Raw genomic sequence first — 26156 nt, 5'->3', positions numbered from 1 at the left:
AAGTTGATTTTAGTTACATTTATGAGAATATTATGATAATTAAAGAAATATGTTTGACTATAGTGATATATATGTCTATTTGTATGTATCAAACTACTAAATCAATCATATAAATTGAAGTAATCTGAAGTCATGCAGCTACTATTCTGATATGTCTGTAAACAGTCAAAATTCAAACAGCAGACAAAACAAGAGTTAAAAATATTGATAGAGAGAGAGTATTTCACCATTCGTTCTGTCAGAAATGGTCGGTCTGAACATTGTCTCTGTTCACTGCACAATGTTACTCAGGAAAATCTGGAAACTTGTACAATCCCCTGGCATTCAAAAGGATGGGTACTTCCAGTTTTTTCTCCTAACCAGAACATGTTATAGAACACGTCATCTAGGTTGAGACTCTTATTCCTCAGTGATATGTCGGCATCTGACATTTCAAGGACGTGGACCTTTGAATCTGGGGCATTTGAGGCCTCCACAAATGAGGCAGCATCATTTACAATTGTCTGTCTAGTCTTTACAGCCATCCATGCTTGGCGCTTTACTGATCCTCCGATCCCGTCCACTAGCCCTTTCCATGCGATGTGCAAATAAATTCCACACAATATTAACATTGTGCATTTTCTCAAGAACTGGGATGGAGGCTGCTATGAAGCAGTTCTTGAATTGGGACGATGATCCATCGGCTTAAATTGAGACTGTTTGCACAGATGCTGGCATATCTTTGAGCAGTCTGCTCAAGTAAGCAATCAAAGTCTCTTTGGTGAGTCAGATTATCGGAAGCGATAACTTTAGCATGAAGTTCACCCGAGTAGTACAGTGCAGCTGTAAACAGGCTAACTTGCTGCTGTTTCCAAAGTGCTGCCATCTTGTGTTGATGAAGATAATTATCCATTGTCTCAAACAGTTTAAGTCAGTCACTCCTCTTAACCATCCAAGTTTTAGTGTCACTGACGTCACACACGTCACTGACGTTACGAACTTTACACCCTCAACTTCCTACATAAAACTCAGAGCTTGAAACAAGTACTCAACAGGTTTCTCCCAGTGCCTAGTAGGAGAAATTAATAGGTCATATTAATATCTCCAAAGGTATTTTTGCAGCATAAACATAGAACTTTTTTCGTTACTGACGTTACATATTTTACTTCAATGCAAGGAATACATTTTCAGAAAAACCCACAAATATCTGGTATTGAATGATTGTGAAATCATTAGACAAGGCCTTGAACCTTTCAGTAAGCATAAAAAACTTTAAATTACTGTTGTCTTTAAGTGTTAGGGTCTGAGTAGATTAATCCTTTATTTCAATTGTTTTTTTTTTTTTTACTTTTCAATAGCATGATGATCTCCTGCTAAAAAAACACATACTGAAATAAATTCATCTCCATGAATAAATGAGGTATAGACCATTAGACTTATAATCCCAATTGATGCCAGTCAAATACTGAGGACTTTTACATTTTGTCATTTGTCCACTTCGGCACGGAATTGCCCCTCTGATGACAGTCTCACATACTCAAACAAAGAGTGTGTAACTATCAGGATTGCTCCACTAGTTTGCATGTGAATGTTACTGGATAACTCTGTACTTCTCTGCGTAAAGCACTGTTTACCATAACATATGGACAACAAAACGCATAGACCATTTTGTATATATTGTTCAAAATGTGCATTTGTGTTTATTGTTTGAACCTTTTTGTTGTACAGGCTTTCACACAAGACCTCAAATTACCTTTATAAAGTGTCAAAACAGTTTATTATAGTTTGCTGTGTGTTTTGAATAAATGTGTGTGGAAAATAATTTTTCGCTTTATTTTTTCCTTGCCTATTTTTGATTGTAAACCTTTATTACACTTATAAAACACAACAAAAACATATATATTATGAAAGAGCAGGTTGTCCTGAAAAAAAGAGACATAAAACTTGATTGTGGGATGCAGGGAGAGCTGTTAACAGCGATAATAAAACATTTATGCCAGGCAAGTGAACTGTCCAAGAAAATGCCCTCGGACCCCAGAGGGTTAAACAAGGGTTTCTGTATTGGTTCTTCAGTTTAAAAGATTTTAAAGTTTAAAAGATTTTTTCAACAGATCAATAGATAATATCTAAGTTTGTGGTTCCCATTAGAAAGCATATAGAAGAATTTTTCTGCCTATAGCAACTAGCCATAACCTAACAATTAGGATAAACTTTACATAAAAACCTAAAACATCTTGTATCTTAGCTTCTGTTTATATAGTAACATAGCTACAATTACAGCTTAGCCAACTAGCTATTAATTATCCAATAACCTACTTAGGCCTCATTCGCTATACATACACACACACACATATATATATATATATATATATATATATATATATATATATATATATATATATATATATATATATATATATATATATATATATATATATATATATATATATATATATATATATATATATATAACGCGCCAGTTAAACATAATTTTATCGGTCTTCATTTTTAGAGTTTTGTTTTTTATTTTCTTACGATGAGTTTGCTAACCAAGTGGTAACTAGGCCTACTACTGTCAATGTTAGCTTACCCGGTATCAATCCCTCTCCATTGAGCTAGTTAAAGGCTAAAATGGCCTGCATGTCGCAGCAGCCACGAGCCCCGAGCTCTCTTTAGCCGGGAGCAGTTCTACCTCTATCCTTTCACTAAGGTACTTATATCATGTCTCCATATACATTTCAGCATGCTTTCATTTTTCTTGTTCTTTTTTAATATTATTATATTAGTGATAAAAATGGAGGAGTGGGGTACAATTAGTCAAACCTAACAGCTAACGTTAGCTTATCTAGCTGGCTGCAGCACTGTTTATCATAGCTAACAATATAGTCAGTTCTGTTTGGGAAGCTAATGTTAATACACAAAGTACAAAGGAGCTGGAAATATGTTTGTCAGCCAGCCTCAGGAAATTCTGGCAAAAACAAATAGTACCTATATGCTGCAGGGAGAACTCTCTATTAACAAAAAGACCCAGAATGCATTGTGTCATCAACACCCGGGATTTCTTAGTCAGCCCAACATCGGATGCAGACAACTTTAAGTGCAGGGGAAGAGATGTTTTGATCAACTTTACGTTTGCGCAGACCAACTGCAGTAAGAAGCATATAGGTAATATTTTGCACAGTTCATTGGATGTGAGTGACGACAAGTCTTACGCATGTGTGTGTGGATTAACAGACACAGAACAACAAATAAGAGATATACAGGTACAGACTGAATCGTTGAGGTCAAATCATGTGGATACTTAAATTTTTCTAGCTGTTATTTTGCACAGATGCACATTTTTCAGTCGCTGAGGAGCATAAACAGATTTTGCAGGGAAGAACTTCTGGCCACTTTCATACAAGGAAAGCTCACGTCATGGCACCTTGCAACTATGCTGTATTTCTACATTAGCAACAGTTCTTCTCACGTGCATAGTCAATGAACTCCTTTCATCATGAATGACAGTACGAGTATCAGGAACATGCCAGCGTCGTAACAACAAACACTGCATGTGTACGTGTTAACGCTCACTTTCTGCCCACAGCGCAGGTTACGAGGCAAGATGCAGAATTACAGCAAAGTGAACATTCTTAGTAAAGTAGGGCAGTAATAACAGAGCGCCCCCTATGCTGGTGTGTAGGGATCCACGTGTGATATGGAGAGTTGTCAACACTAAGCAACATTAGCTACACAGTCAACGTTTTTACTTGGTCACAGGAGAGATGACTGATTTATCAGAGCTTTATTAAAGGCATGTGTTCACTAGCTGAGCTGGAAACTCAGAATCTGCAGTTTCCACTGAACGCAGCACAAACGTCAAACCTTGCAGATGGAGCCTTTTTTTTTTAATCTCAATATTTACCATCAGCAAATACTCATAAGCAGATGTCAGTACAAAAGTCTAAACATGACTGCAGCTTTAGAGGTTAAAATAATGATAAAAAGATTTCAGACACACGTCATGAGCAGATTCACGCAGCACAAACTTCTCTCAGAGCGTCATCATCCTCTGACAGCACTGTTGACATTCTGAGGCCCCACACGGGCCCTCCAGCGCCCCCTGGCCCTCACGCTCAGCCATAACGCCAACATCAGGCTCCATCCCGCCGGAGCGGACAAAATGTCGGCTCCGCCGAAGTCACGTGACTCCTTTGTACTCAGAAAAGCACACCAGGTCAAAACAAGCCGCTCAAACCGGCAAATTCCACCCGATAACCACACGATAGATCCCGGCTTTACCCACGCGCGTGTCCACGCGCTCAAAAAGCGGCGTTTGCGACACAAAACCGTCGTGTTTCTGCTGGCGAAAACCGGCGGCCATTTTGTGAAAGCTGGCGCAGGAAAAAAAAGAGGGACTCCTCTGATAGTTTAAAACAAAATAAAAACAACACAGCCAAATGCCCATTCTGTACATGATTACTGTGTTCCAGCTGTGGAAAAACCATACCGATTCCTCTTCTTTCTCCATCCCCGTGGGCATCTGCGGCACGGCGCGGTTAATGGAGGCATACTCGGACAGATCGGGTAAATCCTCGCAGCGGAAGACGGGCAGCGGCTTGGACGCGTCCAGCGCTCGCGCCCGAAACGACAGTTTGCTCATTTTTTCAGCAGAAATCTATCCGATCTCCGAACGGTCACCACGGTGCCGAGTGGAGTTTTCATGGATGTTTCTGTGCGCTTAGAGTCTCTAACGTTTGTTGTGTAGGGCGTCGCCGGGGGAAGGCCCGGGCGTCGGTCGCTCTGTGCTCCGGCTGCCGCTGGCTCAGTGCGCCATGGACAACATGGCGGACATTTAAAAGTCTCTCGGCTGGCTGCGGCTCGCGGCGCTCACGGAAGGTCCAGCCCCCACAACCGGAGAGCGCGTGCGCCTTAAAGGGGGCAACCGAGGTCTCCGCCGCGGCACCACCAATTATCAGAAAAGAAACAGGGGAGGGAAAAATGAAAAAAAAAAAGGCGGCGAGAGGCCCGGGACGTCTGTTCGAAATACTACATGACCAAAAAACAAAATAAAAATAAGTTTTGTCAAATTGAATGAACAATAAATAAATACAAAAATATAAATAATGATCATTTAAAAAAAAAAGTTTACTTTTTTAAAGGATTATACTTCAGGGCTATCCAACTGGGGGTCTGTGGGCCACATTTGGCCCAGGATCCGGTCGCGTTACCCCACAAACCATCATGCCCCCCACATTCATCTGCCAAGTCACGCCTCTCAAGCAATTTAGTTTTTTTGTTTTATAAAGACCAATGCTGCTCCTGCACTATACAGCCATTTTTGTTGTTGTTTTGTTTTAAGAGTAATATGGATCCTGCGTTATACCGCCGTTTTTGGCTCAAGAGTAATGCGTCTCCTGTGTTATACGGCCGTTTTTGTTGTCATTTTTATAACGTTTTAATAGTAAAGTAGCGCTTGTGTAATACAGCCGTTTTTGGCTCAAGCGTAATGTGGCTCCTGTATTATACAGCCATTTTTTATTGTAGTTTTAAGAGTAACTTCTGCACTTGACCACTCCACAGTTTTGTGCAAACTGGAAAGACTTCAAATGTCTGAGATGGACAATTATTATTTTTGTGTGACACGATAGATCGATGATCGATAGATGTGTGTGTGAATTAAAAAAAAAATGTAATTTTATATCATTTATAATCCTTACATTATTAAGCTACTGAGTGGGGCGATGTGGTTTTAAAAGGTGGGTGAGATGACTGGTGACCATTTGGCCTACACAGTCATTTTTACTGTCAGTAACTGGGTTTTCATTGCAGATTTGTGTAAAAGTTAGATTTAATATTTACATTTAATGTGTAAAGTTATATTTACCCTGTGTGCCGGCTAAGCAGCAATAGCAGGGTGCTGTTCACTGGTGTGTGTACCACCGATTTCTATTTAAGCCCGTGAGCTGTTGCCAGGCAGCCGCCATCTTGCTTTGCGTTATTCCGTGTTGTCAGGCGTCAGATTAAATAGAAATCAATGACGCACTAACTTAAACTTGGGTTGTGAGCTTTCCTAAGTGTGTGTTATATGTATTAATGATGTGGGGAAATGACTAACAACTGAATAAAGGTTAGAAAATGATTTATTTTTTGTGTCTATCTGTATTCTGTAAAGTGACTTCAGTTTTTCTGCCTGAATGCTTTGCGGTGATAAAATATCGCACCATTCATTTAGCAATTCAATTAGAAGTCTCAATTTATCCCTTTTTAGTTAGCCTCTGGTTTTTAATTCACAACAGGTTTTCCATCCTGAGATTTTTTGTAAGAGCAAATTCATAGAATGGAAATGTTTTTTTCTCTTAATTGTCACAGTCACAGTGTAACAGTCACGTTGACATTGTATATTCTACTAATATAAGAAAGACATGGGGTCAATACTTTGCATTGTATTTAAATACAAATACTTTATATTTTCGAATTCCAAATACAAATACTTTGTACTTTTTCAAATACAAATACTTTATATTTTGAGTATTTCAAATACTTTCTATGAACTATAAACAACAAATCAACACAAATACTGATAAACCAGTGACAATTTATTGTGAAAATAGCATGACCAAATACTATTGATAAGTAAAGGATTGAATGTTTTATCACAAAATCACTATTATAATATCGCAGGCAATAATCAAACTATCACAATATATATTCTCTTTCCATCAATATTGCATCTTTTTGTATCCACCATATCACAAAACAATCATAAAACATCATATCTGGTGTGTCTCAACACGGTGTCTCAGAGATTCCCAAGTTTGAAAAGTATTTGTAAAAGTATTTGGAAATACTTGGGATCAGCGATGTATTTGAAATATAAATACTTTGAATTCAAAATCATAAAATACAAATACTCTGAAAAATGTATTTAAGTATTTTCAAATACAAATACTTTTGTATTTGGCCCCATGTCTGATAAGAAAATACATGAATCAGATTAACCTCTCTGTGATATACTCCATATTCCAGTGTAGTGTTTTCAAATTTCTTGTTTGTTCCAGAAATTATTGAATAATCTTACTTTGACCCTGACCAGTGTGGCTGTTTCACTTCATTTACTTTATTTGAGCACTATATCAAAGCGGAGCCGCAGGTGGGTTAAGAACAGTCTTTAATATTAATATCTTTAATATGATGCCAGCATGTGAAGCTCTTACTTTCACCCCTGATTATTTCCCATCTTTAATTTAACTTCATAATGAAATTATTTAAGGATCAGACTAGTATCTCGTGTCATGGCATACATACTGTGTTTAAGTATGTTTCTGTTTAATAAACTGATGGTATTATTTACCATCTTGCTTCACAACATGTGGACTGGGATGAACAAATTAATTCAAGTCTATTATATAAGGAGTCTGATCCTCTTTTGTATTTGTTTGACAAACAGTGGCTACATACAAATGTGGGACTGAGTTTGAATAAATGTAACAGCACAGAAAATGCTGATTTATTGTGAAACTGTCTTGAAAACATTGATCATGTCCATTGATTTCTATTCATGCCTGGTTATTAGATGCTAACCAAGATGGCGGCACTCTGGCAACAGCCAGTGAATGAGTGGATCAGCCCAGAACTCCATCTAGGGAGTAAATAGAATTTGATGGTTTGTAGACAACATAAGTCAAAAACACCAGGATGGATTTCCTTCAAGCTTGGTAGGAATGTTTCTTAGATATGCACAGGTGATCAGATTTTTGAGTAGTCTGGTCAAAAGGTCAAGGAAAACATTGTCAAAAATAAATAAAAACACCTTTTTGTATATCTCAACAACCAAGAAGCCTAGGTGGATCAAACTGTGTGGAAATATTACTGGGATCGATATATCCAGAGGTGATTAGGTTTCAGAGTAGCTTGGTCAAAGCTGAGAAAATCTGTTGTTAATCAAAGCATACATTGATCAGCAAAATGTTTGTGATTGATTGTAGGAATGACTTCATAATGAAGTCATGATGATGCCATACAGAGTCAAAAACACCATTACAGACTGATGTGTATTTACTTGTACATTTATATTGTGGTGAGCAGCAGCCACCTTTCATGTCAGAATGTCAACAAAACAACAGCATTTCAGTTCAAGCGATGGCGTGGCTACTTCCAGCTGTTGCTCATATTCTTGTCCATTGTGGAATTCCAGAGACACAAGGAGCAGCTGTGCTCATTTCAAGCAAATAAGTGGTGGAATCCAAATATGAGGTTCTGTCCTGTAGCGAGAGCAGTCATTCCAGCAAGATATTCACAAAACTCCCATTCCAATAGTCTTGGCGATGGAAGGGAAGATGTGTGTGTCAGTTTATTTAAGAGCCGGGTTTTATAAGAGTCAAGCAGGTGGTGATTTATGACCCCTTCAGATTTGTCCCAATTTTTTAAACAGGTAGATGTAGATAAAGTATTCTGATTCTGATGTATGTTATAAACTAACAAAAATCACAATTTTGAATCCTTGATAGGGTTTGCTTTTTTTTTTTTTTTTTTTTTAAGGGGGTCCTGGAAATTTGGGGTCAAAATGAGCCAAAATGGCAAAATCACAAAATTTAGGTTTTCAAATGCTCATATTTCTGTGTGCCCTGAGTGAGCCAAATTGATTTTCATTAGTGTTAGTCTATCGGGTATAGACTCTCCAAAGACATGAAAATTTTGGCGGCTGACTCAGGGTGCAGCCTATAGGTGGCACTGCAAATCACTATTTTTTGTAACTGTGCACATTTTCACACGTGTGACATGTGTCACACAAGCCCATATCTTGATTTCAGATCTGTAAGAAACACCTACTTAAATAACCAGCATTTATATGAGCAGAGACATTTCACCATGTCCCATAAACACAGATAAAAAAACAAAAAAAAAACGCCATGTCAGCTCCAGTACAACGGCCAAAATTTAACACAGGTCACACCCCAACACTACTACATGATTTATTATCTAAATATCAAGAGAGATGACAACTTTAGTGTAAGTATAATTATATCTCTGAACCTAAAACAGCTTATGGGTCACTGACATTTTAAATGAAATGCAGAAGAAAGTGATTTGAAGACATATTACCATTTTAAGCTTTTTTTGCAGTATACATGGTTCATTGCAGTGTACATGGTTCTCCAGACTCTTTCACATCTGTCACATGTGCGCAGGGTGAACCTGCTGGCATGTATGAAAAGCACAGGATGCCAGTGGTGGACCTGCCAATTCTGGCATTCTATAGCAAATCCCAACCATGCTCCACGGTGCTGGGCAGTGAGCACAGGGCCCACAGCAGGACGTTGGGCCCTCAGACCAACCTCATAAAGGTTTAATCATTAGTGATTGATCTCTGCTCCCCTCCACATGTCTTTTTCCTGGTTCTCTCCCTCAGCCCCAACCAGTCCCAGCAGAAGACTGCCCCTCCCTGAGCCTGGTTCTGCTGGAGGTTTCTTCCTGTTAAAAGGGAGTTTTTCCTTCCCACTGTCGCCAAGTGCTTGCTCAAAGGGGGTCGTTTTGACCATTGGGGTTTTTACGTAATTATTGTATGGCCTTGCCTTACAATATAAAGCGCCTTGGGGCAACTGTTTGTTGTGATTTGGCGCTATATAAATAAAATTGATTGAATTGATTGATTTAAAAACCTAACAACAGTTTCTATATTTACAGTTTCTGGCAATAATAAATGGTGTCATCTCTGTGCTTTTGTTAAATAAACCCCATCTTTCAAAGCTGCCAAATATCATGTGAACAAACAAATCTCACATTCACTAAATAAATAGTCAGTGAAACATTCCGTCGATACTAAATTACGAAATGAGGGAAATGGGGACTGATAATCACGAAATGGGGGTTAAACATAATGAAATTGAGCAGACTGACCCATTGGCTGAAGCTTCATCTCTTTAACACCAGATGGCGCACCTGCCCTGAATATGTGTACAGAAAGCATCTCACAAAACAACAAACGCCAAATGATTAAATAGAAGTACTTATCCTGGGTCAGTCTGCTCCATTCTGTTACATTTTACCCACATTTTGTGATTATCAGTCCCCATTTCGCTCCATTTCGTATTTCAGTATGGCCCAAACATTCTGTTAAGACACTTCAGTGGAGAACGAAAGTATTGTCAATTCCACATCATCCAGTAGAGGGCAGCACTCAAACACACCAGTGTGGTAACGGGTCTCACCAAGCTGACAGAAAGAGCTCCATCAATCAACTGAAGTGAGTCCTCAGGAATCAACCAACAATGTTACAGAGATATTTATCTGTAACGCTAATTACACTCGGTGACATGTTTCAGCTTTGTGAATAACACTGCCCTCTTCTGGTCAGACTGTACTGCAAACCCTTTTCTACTTTACTCAATGGAAGGAAAAGAGTGGTAAATGGCCGATTTGACATCAGCATTTAGCCATCACCACACAAATCTTGAGGACTCATCTACAACCAGCACCAACACTGTTCATGCAAGCTTCTTACCCGGAGACAACACCGGGTTTATCCAGGATCCATCCAGAGGAACCTTTTGACAACTGCATCCTGAAAACCTGAGAGAAAATTCACAAGAACAAGGACACTTAACTAATATGTACACAGACTTAAAAAAAACAAAAAAAAAAAAAAACAAAAGGACAAGAGGCTGCAGCAGAGACATTTAAAGGTGGTAGTACACAATTTAAACTAAACTTGAGACAGGAAGATGTTAGAGCCGTTTCAAAACCATCAGTGGTGACCCTTCGTCTGTCACACCGATCACCTGCATGTCCTCCCTCAGCACATCCATAAACCTCCTCTTCGGCCTCCCTCTTCTCCTCCTGCCTGGTGGCTCCATCCTCAGCATCCTTCTCCCTATATACCCTGGGTCCCTCCTCTGCACATGTCGAAACCATCTCAATCTCACCTTTCTCACTCTGTCTCCAAACCATCCCACCTGAGCTGTCTGTCTGATATGTTCACTCCTAATCCTGACCATTCTCATGACTCCCAAAGAAAACTGCAACATCTTCAGCTCTGCCTCCTGTCTTTTAGTTAGTCCCACCATCTCTAAGCTGTCCAAAGTAACTGGTCTCACTAGTATCTTGTAAACTTCCCCTTTCACGCTGGCTGATATTCTTCGGTGACAAATCAACACCTTTTCAGCCCCTGTAGGGAAAGGTCCTGTGGGTTAGATAACAGATCCAGATCCATGTGAAGCACGGCCATGCAGTTCCCCGTCGGCCACAGGAGGTGCGTGGCGCTGTTTAGTCTCATACAAAAAAAAAAAAAAAAAAAAAAAAAAAAAATCCAGCAATGTTGCATTTCTAAAAATAATAACGAAAACCCCTAATATAACAGTATCTCGATCACCAGTCATTCTTTAGCTATTTTCTGGCGCAGGTAGCTTGAACAGTTTGCCTATATTATCTGACATAATGGACACAAGTATATATATATATATATATATATATATATATATATATATATATATATATATATTGTTGTTGTTACTTGAATCGATAAATGTCACACAATGTCTTCTTTAAGCAGCGGAAAAGCGATCAGGAACTTGTGATTTTAATGCTGAGTGACATCCAGCTGACCAGTCAGGAATCTGACTGCGTGTTTGAAAATCATCTGATGCCAGAAAGTGTTCAGGCCTTTATAACAAAAAAGAAAGAAAAAGAAAAAAACCCACGTCCCTCGACAGGAGCGTAAAAAAATAAAAATAATATACACTCACCATGTCCACGGATCAGTGTACCTTTATGGATCCCAACACAGACAAGAAACATTTCTCCAAGTCAGAAGTTTAAAAGGGGGGGTGAAGAAAAAAAAACCGCAAGGCAACACGACGCAGCTAACCAGAGCCAACTAATGTTAGCCACAGCTAACCTCCAACAAACACCGGCCGCGACTGAACCGGACAAGCCGCAGGTGGAGGCGGCCACACCGTCCAGTAACGTCCCTCTGCCGGTGAAAAGTCAGTGTTTTGTTTTGTTTTTTTAAAAACAACGATGTGAAGCAGAAAGTATGAAGCTGGAAGCCAAAGTGCTACTGTCGGGGGTTAACAACTTTACTGTAAAAGGAGAACTGTGATTGGTCGGCGGTGGCCACCAATCACCTGTGAAGAGCTCTGTGCCGATTACGTCATGGTCCACAGGGAATGAAGTGAAACGCGATTGGATAAAATCGTCAACGAAGTGACTTTTTTTTTACTCCCCCGCCCCCCATCACATTAAAATACATAAATAAAATAATCATACAATTTATTTAAAACTAATATTTTCTATTCATATATATATATGTTTCATTTTATAGTTTCTATAAAATAATTTTTTATACATTCATATAAATGTATATACAAATTTATATAAACATTTATATGTAAATTTTATATAAAATTAACACATGTATAATGTGTTCATTTTATATAAAAGTAAAACATTTATGTGTGTGTGTGTAAATAATATAAGAATATATAATAGTCTGATGCATGTTTTATTTTATATAATTAACATATAAATTTATATAAAACTAACAGTTAAAAAAAAAGGTTTTTGCCTCCACCTGTTCATTTTGTGGCTGGTTGTACCATCTCCAAATGTTCATCTCTTCTTCTGAAATGTCCTCAAAAAATTTCCTGTCTACATATTTAGAAAAATGTCTCTTATTTCATCACATGCACAATCAAGTTCACATTAAATCAAGTTTGTGCACAAACTGTATAAAAAAAACACTTAATTGTTGCTTTGCAACATAGCTCAGTCTTTTAAAAACATGCAAAGATCACATAATTATCTGTGGTTGTTCTGTACCGTACATCCATGTTTGGATAAAATCCCTCAGGAATTTGGTCCAATTTGGACCAAACTTTGTGGAGTGTTCGAGTGCGAGCAAAGCACAAAGTAAACGGCTTTTGAGGAAAAACTGATTAAAAATCGTGGTCACAGACCAAGGTCTACATTTGGTCCCAATGCGTTGATGTTCAGTGCTCCTGAACCTGTCATTTCTGTAAGGGTTCAGTACCCTTCCTGGTGTCTGACGGAGACTCTCATCTTAGCTGCTGAGCAACCTTGAAATTACGTTATCTTCCGTGATTTAGGGTTTGAGCTACATTTTTCAGACATGCATATGAAGTTTGGAAATGTCAACAAAGTTGTGCAGACGTTATACACTGTAGCAGAATTCCGATATGGTCCAGGTCCAATTCCAGAGTATTTCCAAGTCCCATAATGGGTGGGACACGTACCTGGAAAGGGCATATTTAAACCATTTGGTGGATTTGGTTCAAAATGAACTTGTGGTTACAATGAAACAAAAATACAAAGTCATATTAATGTGACTTTGAGAGGCCAAAGTTAAGGTTTAATTTTTGGACAGAAATGCTCAAACATCAATAAAGCCAAACTATATTTACAGATAAATCACAAAGGATTAACTGGCTCGGCGGAAGCTAGTGCAGGCTGAGGCATAAACACACCACAAATAATCACACAAACCAATCACCTCTGAAAACGGGATCAGGGTAAAGTTTTAAAAATCATTTATTCAATAAATAATTTCCAGAATACAGAATGGAAAATGCTAATGTGCTGACATAAAAAGGCAGAAAAAAAAACTGTGACTGTCACAAAAATTTGAAAAATCATATTCTGTTGAAAATAGAAATGAAATTACAGCCACTATATTTCTTTAAAATTAAAGTTTGCATTATGTAAGAACTGTGGAATTACTGGCATAAAAAAGTGGGAATAAATAATCCCAGTTCAGCTCTTAGAATCAAACATTTCAACACATTCAGGTTTTTTGGTATATTTGACATTAAGGTGAAGAATTAAGGACCTGAGTTGGCTTTTAAATTAAACAATTAAAAACCTGAAGCCAGAGAGAAACGCGATGGCACTCTGATGATGCGCACTCATCAAGGAAGGAAGCCCAAGAAAATATCATTTACAGACAAAAACATACAAGTTCAATCAATTATTCACACTGAAAACAAAACATCACTTTCAGCCTCATTCTGTTCATGGCTTCACAGAGAATCTCAAACATACGGCACACAACTCAAAATTTTACAATTTTTTTTATTATTATTAAATCAAGAGACACACCTATTATTAAAAAAAAATATGTAACTCCCACTTAAGTGATTGGAGAAGCAATAAGCAAGGCACATTTTTTTTTAGACATTATGTGTAGTAAAAAAAAAAAAAATAATAAAAAAAAAAAGATTTGTAATCTGCTCGCTCAGGCCAACCAGTTGATGTCAAAGCAGACAGTTGTCAGACGGTCCCCGAATTTCAGGATTCAGTATTTCAAATTTCCAATAATGTGACCCCTAAGTGGAAAACGAGGGTTCCAATAAATGGATGGAAAGATGAACAAATGCCCTGAAACACTGTCAAAACACAACAGGTCAGCTAGCTACAGCCCATAGTAGGCATGTGGAGATTAATTGATACAAACGTGCGCGATGTGAGTGTATCGATTCAATTGATGGGTGAAATCGTGATGCATTGCTCGCTGCGTGCTTGTGTAGATTTTTTTTTCCAAGGCACACTGAACACACCATCACCGCGATTGTTTTGAACCTGGATGGAAGCCTGAAAGCACATTTCTACTCCAACGAGAACAGCTGCAAGCAATCGGAAGAGGTTTTTGACGCATCTAAAACATCTAAATCAGGCTTTTGGAGATACTTTGTATTTTTTATTTTTTTTTTAAGACAGGAAACCTGACAAGACTCAGGTCGTTTGTAAAGAATGTCGTGCTGCTAAAAGGTATCGACACGACCGCAGATTGTAAACCAAGCTCCAGCAAAACTGGTAAGAAAGTATCTCAGATTACTTTTACCAATGCGGTACTCTTAAAGTGAGTCACTCACTGAGAGTGATGTTGTCTTACTGTTTAAGTTCTGACAGTGATGAAAAAGGTTCCAAATATGAGAGAACCGATTCCTGTTCCTTAATGTTGAATCGGGTAAATTTGCTGCTTATAAGGAGTAAAACAAATCCTCTGCCTCTAGAATCAGAAGATGATCATAGTACAATACTGAATTGCAGCTTCTTATTTTCTATTTAAATTTTTGGTATCATTTCTTTGCATCATGTTGAATCACATGATGCAATTCAATATGTGGTCGAAGGTCGACGGCATTTTGAAGAATTGAATCGCCATTAAAGACATATCAAAAAAGTTAGTGAGAAAAAAAAAAAAAAACTTCGAAATCTAAAAATGCTGTTTTGGAAACCAGGTAACACCTCTTCGGGGATTTACAAGATGTCTTGTAAATCCCCGCTAAATGCACGCGCTGGAAACGTACATCAAGCAGGTGGGTCACAGGTCATCTCAAAACCTCACGCATGCACACACACGCTTCCTCCATTAGGACTAGAAAATATTCACCATGGAGCTCCCCCCCAGATAAATGTCTTCTCTTCATTAAAATGAGCTAGAATTTTGCAACGTGTTCCAAAAATAAAGTGATAGTATAATGCTTAAATAATTTCAGTAGAAACCAAATTTTGTCAGGCTTGTGAAATCTGAAAGGCCGTACAGCTTTAATGCTCACAGTAACTCTTTAAACCATTCGCTGTCCAGTGAATTTGCTTCTTGAAATATTGCGACATTTCGAGTGCGTGATTTCGTCTGAGAGCCTTGAGAAACAGTTTGCTGAGAGAGTAGTTGTGGATCTTTGTGTGAGAATCTGGAGTACGATCTCTTGATCTAAAGCCTTGTCTCCATCCTAGATGCATCACTGCACAAAAAACTACCCGTATGAAGTGGTCTCCTTTTCAGACCAGTTATTTTGGGTGTGCCCTCCCCCTGTTGCTCACCTTTACCGGAAACTGTTACTTGTTGATTTTCACAGCAATAATCATAGTGCACTGTGAGAAAATTACGGTCCCTTTATGCATATAATGACCATGCTATGATTCATTATAGAGATATTACATGCTAAAATTTCTTTATTTTGTAAATAATTGCTCTTTTTCTGAATATCATCTTGAACTTTTTTTTTTTTTTTTTTTAAAATACACAGAGATTCGTCTTTGTAGTGCTGACTAAATTCAACAATGAACACAAGCACATATGTTATCCACAGCTTGTACGAGTTCCATGAAAGCTGTATTTTTAAAAATCTATGGTCAGCCACACGGGACTAACAACATCAAGCAGAACTATCGACTGCATATAAAGATAAAGCCTGTGCGACGTCACCCGTAGGTTTTCTATAGAGACACGATATGAAGTCTGTATCTTGGTAGCACCAACTCTTCCGACTTCACAACAAACCCATAAATGGATAAAGAGGTGGAGCGTGTGTGACACCATGTGAAGTCTGAACACGCCCCTATGTTAGAACCCAAACTAGCTAACAAGCTAACCATGGTTTAGGTGTTTTTTTTTTTGTTGTTTTTTAGGACTGTGCGATGGTTTTCATAACAATTTACTTTTCATGTGGGCATTAAAAATTATGAGCCGCTCATTTTCTCAGTAATTGTGTATTAATGGGGTTTAACAGACTGGGCTACCTGTAGCTGCTAAAAGGGCTGACGCTGAGGACAACATTCAAAAATCACGAGCATTTCACACAGTGTGAATACTGCATCAGAGATGTCTTAAATGATCCGTTAGGAAGTGTGACCACAGAACAAGGCAAATTATTCCAGGTGTTTGGAATAAAATACTCCAACCAAAACAGGCACGACAGCTAGTGGCCCCATCGAACAGACTGTGAGCGACCGACGCTATGGGAGTCAGAGGCACTTGGCTCAGCTGCTGTCACTCAAAGTGACCCCCCCAACACCACCACGCTGTAAACATGTTTATTTCTGCTCTAAAGTTGGACATTCTGACATGGACTTCTATGGAAATGTGCTCTCTTTTGGAGTCAGCCTCATGTGGCCTGTCAAGGAACTGCAATTTTTTCTTCCTCTGGGTGGAGCTTCATCTGAGACCACCAAAAGTTATTAAAACCAGCCAGTAGTTAGTATCTCAGCAAAAACTGAATAAGTGAAACTTTACTGAAACTCAAACTATAATTTGTTTGTCTCTTTGTTCTTCTGCTCCTTTGCCAGATTTCCACCAAACTTAGTATGTGGTTGAAGGTCGAGCCTGGAATCGTCCTTAAAGGGTTTGTTTTGGGAAAACATCAAGCTCATTGGTAAACGTGTGTAGGTGGGAGATCAGATTTACCAAAGGTCAGTCTTTGAGGTCATGTGTTCTGCTTCCCGGGCCTTTTCGCTGAGTTATACATAACTTGGTATGTCGCTGAAGGTTGACCCTGAAATTGCCCTTAAAGGACTCATTTTGGCAACGGTCAAGGAATTTAATTTGCAACCCAATTTGGCATACACTTCGATGGACACAGTAACTGCCCTGGCAAGGTCAGCCAGAGGTCAATCACTTGGGTAAAGGTCAAAATCACTGGGGTCAAATGTCAGACTGCCTCCATGCCCACAGGTACTGATACTTAGTCTTAACAGTCTGATTACTTGTCAGTAACATAGAAGCCACCTGCATGTCTTCAGTTAAAATCCATGCAACAGAATGACAGCGACCTCTTGAGTCTATAAAAGGTACTGCAGTAGCTTTAGCTTTGATTTTAGCTGCGTGACCCACGTCACTGAAAACGGCGCAGGTCCAGAAGCTGCTTGACACCATAGGCACCAAGGCCAGACTTGGTCCACAAGGTTACTTCACCAAGACATTGGACAAGTTGAGCAACGGGCATGTTTAGATTCTAACGGTAGCCACCAGGGGGCAGAGCTTTAGAAACCCTGAATACACGATTTATTGACTTTGTACATCGATGTGACACTTGACACACCCGGTCACCTCTCTAAAAACTCAAAGCAGTTAGGTGCATTTGAACTCTAATTGTTTCCTGTAACGGAACAGAAATCGTATGGATCAGTTCAACACTGAAGCTGCACAGATAAAAAACAAAAACACAAACCAAACCCAGACATTTACACAAACTGTACAAACACCAAACTGATGCACAGAGAAGAAGTCAAACATACTGAAATAGTGGCAAAATGCATCGCTAACATTTGTGAGTAGAACCACAAACAGTGAGAGCATTATTAAACCCCGCCCCCTCCCCTCTGCTCCGCCCACATCCTCCTCCATACAGTGTTGTCACAGTAAAGGGAAAACCACATCACTTCCCTTCATACTTTGGGTTGACCACAGTCGTTACGGCGCTCTTGTAGATCGGATTTTCACCCTAACGTGCAGAAAAAGGACAAGACACAGTTTGAGAACAGAGTCCACATTTTTCTTTAAGAAACGCGAGCCTCGGCTGCGTTCAGTTATTCTTATTCATGTCTGCGTGTTTTGCTGACGGTTCCACTTGGCAAAAACTCATGTTTGATGTAGCGTCTGATATCGCGATGTCAGACAAGGAAAACGGTTGCAATGATCCTGAAAACTGGTGGGCCCATTTTCCCAGGCAGAAAACTGATCAGGCATAGATAAAGAATCAATAACGGCACTGATAGATAAAACCTTATTAATTTCCAGTCATAGTACCGTATTTTTCCGGAGTATAAGTCACCCCTTTTTTTCTGTATAATCAGCTCTTTAATTTGATTTTTTGTGCATTGTTGTCATGCACTTTTATTACTGACATTTATTCTCGTTTAGTGATCTGATTCCCGGAAAATCCAACATAAATAATTATTATAATTACTGTTAAAGAGGGGCTAGATTAAAAATAAATTTTTATTTTTTCTAATAAAACACACAAACATGCATTTCTTGCCCTTCTTATGAGGTTTTTTGTTTTGTTTTTGATCATTAACAAATAGATAACATAAAAAATTATAAAGAGCAGATCTGATTGGTCAGAGGTTTTATGCTGTACAGTGAGGAAAATAAGTATTTGAACACCCTGCGATTTTACAAGTTCTCTCACTTAGAAATCATGGAGGGTCTGAAATTTTCATCTTAGGTGCATGTCCACTGTGACAGACATAATCTAAAAAAAAAAAAAAAAAAAAAATCCGGAAATCACATTGTATGATTTTTTAACAATTTATTTGTATGTTACTGCTGCAAATATGTATTTGAACACCTACCAACCAGCAAGAATTCTGGCTCACACAGACCTGTTAATTTTTCTTTAAGAAGCCCTCTTATTCTGCACTCTTTACCTGTATTATTTGCACCTGCTTGAACTTGTTACCTGTATAAAAGACACCTGTTCACACACTCAATCAATCACACTCCAACCTGTCCACCATAGCCAAGACCAAAGAGCTGTTTAAGGACACCAGGGACAAAACTGTAGACCTGCACAAGGCTGGGATGGACTACAGGACAACAGGCAAGCAGCTTGGTAGAAGGCAACAACTGTTATGATTATTTATTAGAAAGTGGAAGAAACACAAGATGACTGTCAATCTCCCTCGGTCTGGGATTCCATGCAAGATCTCACTTTGTGGGGTAAGGATGATTCTGAGAAAGCTCAGAACTACACAGGAGGGCCTGGTCAATGACCTGAAGAGAGCTGGGACCACAGTCACAAAGATTACATTAGTAACACATGATGCTGTCATGGTTTAAAATCCTGTAGGGCAGCAAGGTCCCCCTGCTCAAGCCAGCACATGTCCAGGCCTGTTTGAAGTTCACCAGTGACCATCTGGATGATCCAGAGGAGGCATGGGAGAAGGTCATGTGGTCAGATAAGACCAGAATAGAGCTTTTTGGAATCAACTCCACTTACCATGTTTAGAGGATGAGAACAACCTCAAGAAAACCATCCCATCCGTGAAGCATGGGGGTGGAAACATCATACTCTGGGGGTGCTCTTCTGCAAAGGGGACAGGACGACTGCACCGTATTGAAGGGAGGATGGATGGGGTCATGTATTGCGAGATTTTGTCAAACAACCTCCTTCCCTCAGTAAGAGCAATGAAGATGGGTCGTGGCTGGGTCTTCCAGCATGACAATGACCCCAAACACACAGCCAGGGCAACTAAGGAGGGGCTCCGTAAGAAGCATTTAAAGGTCCTGGAGTGGCCTGGCCATTCTCCAAACCTGAAGTCAATAGAAAATCTTTGGAGGGAGCTGAAACTCCAAACCTGAAAGATTTGGAGAAGATCTGTATGGAGGACTGGACCAAAATCCCTGCTGCAGTGTGTGAAAACTTGGTGAAAAACGTCTGACCTCTGTAAATGCAAACAAAGGCTACTGTACCAAATATTAACATTGATTTTCACAAGTGTTCAAATACGAGGTCTGTTAGAAAAGTATCGGACCTTTTTATTTTTTTCAAAAACCTGATGGATTTGAATCACGTATGCTTGCATGAGCCAACCGTGAACCTTCGTGCGCATGCGTGATTTTTTTCCACGCCTGTCAGTTGTGTCATTTGCTTGTAAGCAGCCTTTGTGTGAGGATGGGTGGAGTCTCTCGTCGTTTTTTCTTTGCAAGGAAATGGCGGAACGACTGGAGCAGTGCGACTGCATCAAATTTTGCCACAAACTGGGCGACAGCCAGGTGGAAACCATTCGGATTATTCAGATGGCTTTCGGTGATGATCCTCTGGGCATCACACAGATTAAGGAGCGGTACAACCGGTTTAAAGACGTCCGCACAACAGTGGAGAGCGCGCCACGCTCCCATCAGCATCAACACGCTGAAATGACCGGATCATTTCCAAAATGAACGCTGTGGTGATGTGGGACCATCGTGTGATTATCCGAGAAATTGCGGAAGAGGTGGACATCAGCACTTTTTCGGCACATTCCACTGTGAAAGAAGATTTTACCATGAAAAGAGTGGCGGCGAAATTCATCAGCACAAAGCTGATGACGCAGCAACATGTTGTAACATGCCCTGATATGTCCAACTTGTCCACAATTTCTGGGATAGTCACACGACTGAAAAGCCACCGAAAGCCGTCTGAATCTTCCGAATGGTGGACGAGGTGAGCATGTCACAACATTAACATCAAAATAAAATAGCAAGTAAAATTAAAATGTCTATTAATGTTCCTTCTAAATATTAGCATTTGATAACAATTCTCAACAAGGGAAAAAATCTTAATTTTAGAATTGTTGAGTATTAGTCTTAATTGACATTTTTTCATCCATTCAATAAATAATTACAGTGTCACATGTCAATCAATCAATCAATTTTTTTATATAGCGCCAAATCACAACAAACAGTTGCCCCAAGGCGCTTTATATTGTAAGGCAAGGCCATACAATAATTATGTAAAACCCCAACGGTCAAAACGACCCCCTGTGAGCAAGCACTTGGCTACAGTGGGAAGGAAAAACTCCCTTTTAACAGGAAGAAACCTCCAGCAGAACCAGGCTCAGGGAGGGGCAGTCTTCTGCTGGGACTGGTTGGGGCTGAGGGAGAGAACCAGGAAAAAGACATGCTGTGGAGGGGAGCAGAGATCGATCACTAATGATTAAATGCAGAGTGGTGCATACAGAGCAAAAAGAGAAAGAAACAGTGCATCATGGGAACCCCCCCAGCAGTCTACGTCTATAGCAGCATAACTAAGGGATGGTTCAGGGTCACCTGATCCAGCCCTAACTATAAGCTTTAGCAAAAAGGAAAGTTTTAAGCCTAATCTTAAAAGTAGAGAGGGTGTCTGTCTCCCTGATCTGAATTGGGAGCTGGTTCCACAGGAGAGGAGCCTGAAAGCTGAAGGCTCTGCCTCCCATTCTACTCTTACAAACCCTAGGAACTACAAGTAAGCCTGCAGTCTGAGAGCGAAGCGCTCTATTGGGGTGATATGGTACTACGAGGTCCCTAAGATAAGATGGGACCTGATTATTCAAAACCTTATAAGTAAGAAGAAGAATTTTAAATTCTATTCTAGAATTAACAGGAAGCCAATGAAGAGAGGCCAATATGGGTGAGATATGCTCTCTCCTTCTAGTCCCCGTCAGTACTCTAGCTGCAGCATTTTGAATTAACTGAAGGCTTTTTAGGGAACTTTTAGGACAACCTGATAATAATGAATTACAATAGTCCAGCCTAGAGGAAATAAATGCATGAATTAGTTTTTCAGCATCACTCTGAGACAAGACCTTTCTGATTTTAGAGATATTGCGTAAATGCAAAAAAGCAGTCCTACATATTTGTTTAATATGCGCTTTGAATGACATATCCTGATCAAAAATGACTCCAAGATTTCTCACAGTATTACTAGAGGTCAGGGTAATGCCATCCAGAGTAAGGATCTGGTTAGACACCATGTTTCTAAGATTTGTGGGGCCAAGTACAATAACTTCAGTTTTATCTGAGTTTAAAAGCAGGAAATTAGAGGTCATCCATGTCTTTATGTCTGTAAGACAATCCTGCAGTTTAGCTAATTGGTGTGTGTCCTCTGGCTTCATGGATAGATAAAGCTGGGTATCATCTGCGTAACAATGAAAATTTAAGCAATACCGTCTAATAATACTGCCTAAGGGAAGCATGTATAAAGTGAATAAAATTGGTCCTAGCACAGAACCTTGTGGAACTCCATAATTAACTTTAGTCTGTGAAGAAGATTCCCCATTTACATGAACAAATTGTAATCTATTAGACAAATATGATTCAAACCACCGCAGCGCAGTGCCTTTAATACCTATGGCATGCTCTAATCTCTGTAATAAAATTTTATGGTCAACAGTATCAAAAGCAGCACTGAGGTCTAACAGAACAAGCACAGAGATGAGTCCACTGTCCGAGGCCATAAGAAGATCATTTGTAACCTTCACTAATGCTGTTTCTGTACTATGATGAATTCTAAAACCTGACTGAAACTCTTCAAATAGACCATTCCTCTGCAGATGATCAGTTAGCTGTTTTACAACTACCCTTTCAAGAATTTTTGAGAGAAAAGGAAGGTTGGAGATTGGCCTATAATTAGCTAAGATAGCTGGGTCAAGTGATGGCTTTTTAAGTAATGGTTTAATTACTGCCACCTTAAAAGCCTGTGGTACATAGCCAACTAGCAAAGATAGATTGATCATATTTAAGATCGAAGCATTAAATAATGGTAGGGCTTCCTTGAGCAGCCTGGTAGGAATGGGGTCTAATAAACATGTTGATGGTTTGGATGAAGTAACTAATGAAAATAACTCAGACAGAACAATCGGAGAGAAAGAGTCTAACCAAATACCGGCATCACTGAAAGCAGCCAAAGATAACGATATGTCTTTGGGATGGTTATGAGTAATTTTTTCTCTAATAGTTAAAATTTTGTTAGCAAAGAAAGTCATGAAGTCATTACTAGTTAAAGTTAATGGAATACTCAGCTCAATAGAGCTCTGACTCTTTGTCAGCCTGGCTACAGTGCTGAAAAGAAACCTGGGGTTGTTCTTATTTTCTTCAATTAGTGATGAGTAGAAAGATGTCCTAGCTTTACGGAGGGCTTTTTTATAGAGCAACAGACTCTTTTTCCAGGCTAAGTGAAGATCTTCTAAATTAGTGAGACGCCATTTCCTCTCCAACTTACGGGTTATCTGCTTTAAGCTACGAGTTTGTGAGTTATACCACGGAGTCAGACACTTCTGATTTAAAGCTCTCTTTTTCAGAGGAGCTACAGCATCCAAAGTTGTCTTCAATGAGGATGTAAAACTATTGACGAGATACTCTATCTCCCTTACAGAGTTTAGGTAGCTACTCTGCACTGTGTTGGTATATGGCATTAGAGAACATAAAGAAGGAATCATATCCTTAAACCTAGTTACAGCGCTTTCTGAAAGACTTCTAGTGTAATGAAACTTATTCCCCACTGCTGGGTAGTCCATCAGAGTAAATGTAAATGTTATTAAGAAATGATCAGACAGAAGGGAGTTTTCAGGGAATACTGTTAAGTCTTCTATTTCCATACCATAAGTCAGAACAAGATCTAAGATATGATTAAAGTGGTGGGTGGACTCATTTACTTTTTGAGCAAAGCCAATAGAGTCTAATAATAGATTAAATGCAGTGTTGAGGCTGTCATTCTCAGCATCTGTGTGGATGTTAAAATCGCCCACTATAATTATCTTATCTGAGCTAAGCACTAAGTCAGACAAAAGGTCTGAAAATTCACAGAGAAACTCACAGTAACGACCAGGTGGACGATAGATAATAAATAAAACTGGTTTTTGGGACTTCCAATTTGGATGGACAAGACTAAGAGACAAGCTTTCAAATGAATTAAAGCTCTGTCTGGGTTTTTGATTAATTAATAAGCTGGAATGGAAGATTGCTGCTAATCCTCCGCCCCGGCCCCTGCTACGAGCATTCTGACAGTTAGTGTGACTCGGGGGTGTTGACTCATTTAAACTAACATATTCATCCTGCTGTAACCAGGTTTCTGTTAGGCAGAATAAATCAATATGTTGATCAATTATTATATCATTTACCAACAGGGACTTAGAAGAGAGAGACCTAATGTTTAATAGACCACATTTAACTGTTTTAGTCTGTGGTGCAGTTGAAGGTGCTATATTATTTTTTCTTTTTGAATTTTTATGCTTAAATAGATTTTTGCTGGTTATTGGTGGTCTGGGAGCAGGCACCGTCTCTACGGGGATGGGGTAATGAGGGGATGGCAGGGGGAGAGAAGCTGCAGAGAGGTGTGTAAGACTACAACTCTGCTTCCTGGTCCCAACCCTGGATAGTCACAGTTTGGAGGATTTAAGAAAATTGGCCAGATTTCTAGAAATGAGAGCTGCTCCATCCAAAGTGGGATGGATGCCGTCTCTCCTAACAAGACCAGGTTTTCCCCAGAAGCTTTGCCAATTATCTATGAAGCCCACCTCATTTTTTGGACACCACTCAGACAGCCAGCAATTCAAGGAGAACATGCGGCTAAACATGTCACTCCCGGTCCGATTGGGGAGGGGCCCAGAGAAAACTACAGAGTCCGACACTGTTTTTGCAAAGTTACACACCGATTTAATGTTAATTTTAGTGACCTCCGATTGGCGTAACCGGGTGTCATTATTGCCGACGTGAATTACAATCTTACCAAATTTACGCTTAGCCTTAGCCAGCAGTTTCAAATTTCCTTCAATGTCGCCTGCTCTGGCCCCCGGAAGACAATTGACTATGGTTGCTGGTGTCGCTAACTTCACATTTCTCAAAACAGAGTCGCCAATAACCAGAGTTTGATCCTCGGCGGGTGTGTCGTCGAGTGGGGAAAAACGGTTAGAGATGTGAACGGGTTGGCGGTGTACACAGGGCTTCTGTTTAGGGCTACGCTTCCTCCTCACAGTCACCCAGTCGGCCTGCTTTCCCGGCTGCTCGGGATCTGCCAGGGGGTAACTAACGGCGGCTAAGCTACCTTGGTCTGCACCGACTACAGGGGCCTGGCTAGCTGTAGAATTTTCCACGGTGCGGAGCTGAGTCTCCAATTCGCCCAGCCTGGCCTCCAAAGCTATGAATAAGCTACACTTATTACAAGTACCGTTACTGCTAAAGGAGGCCGAGGAATAACTAAACATTTCACACCCAGAGCAGAAAAGTGCGGGAGAGACAGGAGAAGCCGCCATGCTAAATCGGCTAAGAGCTAGTAGCTACGCTAACCTAGCGGATTCCTAAAAACACGCAAAGTGAATAATGTGTAAATAATTTAGAGGTGATTCAGCAGAAGGAGTGCTTTAGTTAAGGCACGTAAAGATTACACTGGGAAACAAATCGTAATCTAGATAACTAGATCAATCTAACTGCGCAGATTAAACAGCTAACAGATACAGAAAAACACCGCTGTGCTCCGGAACAGGAAGTGATACAATACCGCAGTGAGAGCCAACCACCAGTAGAGGCAAGCAAGAGCCTCTTGTAGACAATTATACCCGTTTCATAACAAAAATAAAAAAAAAAAAAATGGGAAATTGATTTGTATTTAGAAAAAACATGCCAGTAACTTTATTCCTGCAGTTTGGTGTGATGTAAAAATCAAAAAGTTATTTTTACACAAGTAATTTTGTACAGTAATGTCTTCCTTTAACTTAAAGTGAGAAATGACCAAATATTCAACGCTTCACTGCACAGAGTCATAAAGATAGACGGTGAGCAGCCTGAGGTTTTCCTGTTCCTCTGTGAACGCTTCATTGCCTTTTATGGTAATGCAGTTGAACCATGTGGGCAGCAAGTGGCAGCACTGAGAGAGTCCTCAGAGCGCCAAAAACGGACAGCATTCACATCACAAAGAAAAAGTCGCTTATGACTGAGGTCACTC

General features: G+C 39.6%; 2 protein-coding genes across 4 annotated transcripts in view; both read right to left on the bottom strand.

Annotated features, from left to right (window-relative positions):
* epc1b (enhancer of polycomb homolog 1 (Drosophila) b) overlaps positions 1-11953 on the bottom strand; it is a 90871-nt gene extending 78918 nt beyond the window's left edge. The window contains exons 1-2 of one of the 3 annotated variants that reach the window (XM_034182827.1): positions 11703-11953; positions 10463-10530 (exon numbers count right to left, since the gene is read on the bottom strand). Coding sequence is in view for 2 of the 3 variants with exons in the window: in XM_034182824.1 (XP_034038715.1) it covers positions 4469-4621 (153 nt within the window). In the remaining variant the exon portion in view is untranslated. Of the gene's footprint in view, positions 1-4468; positions 4841-10462; positions 10531-11702 lie in introns of those variants that run through there. The other 2 variants (XM_034182824.1, XM_034182825.1) reach the window with 2 other exon arrangements.
* Positions 11954-13488: 1535 nt separating this feature from the next.
* Positions 13489-26156, bottom strand: part of LOC117521530 (integrin beta-1-like) — a 51981-nt gene continuing 39313 nt past the window's right edge. Inside the window, exon 16 of the mRNA XM_034182852.1 lies at positions 13489-18197. Coding sequence (XP_034038743.1) covers positions 18132-18197 — 66 coding nt within the window. The 3' untranslated portion in view covers positions 13489-18131. The remainder of the gene's footprint in view (positions 18198-26156) is intronic.

Source organism: Thalassophryne amazonica, chromosome 12 (genome assembly GCF_902500255.1).
Source record: "Thalassophryne amazonica chromosome 12, fThaAma1.1, whole genome shotgun sequence".
In the NCBI taxonomy this organism is placed as follows: domain Eukaryota; kingdom Metazoa; phylum Chordata; class Actinopteri; order Batrachoidiformes; family Batrachoididae; genus Thalassophryne; species Thalassophryne amazonica.
Note: the sequence above shows the minus strand (reverse complement) of the source record. Positions and strands in the feature narration are given on the sequence as shown.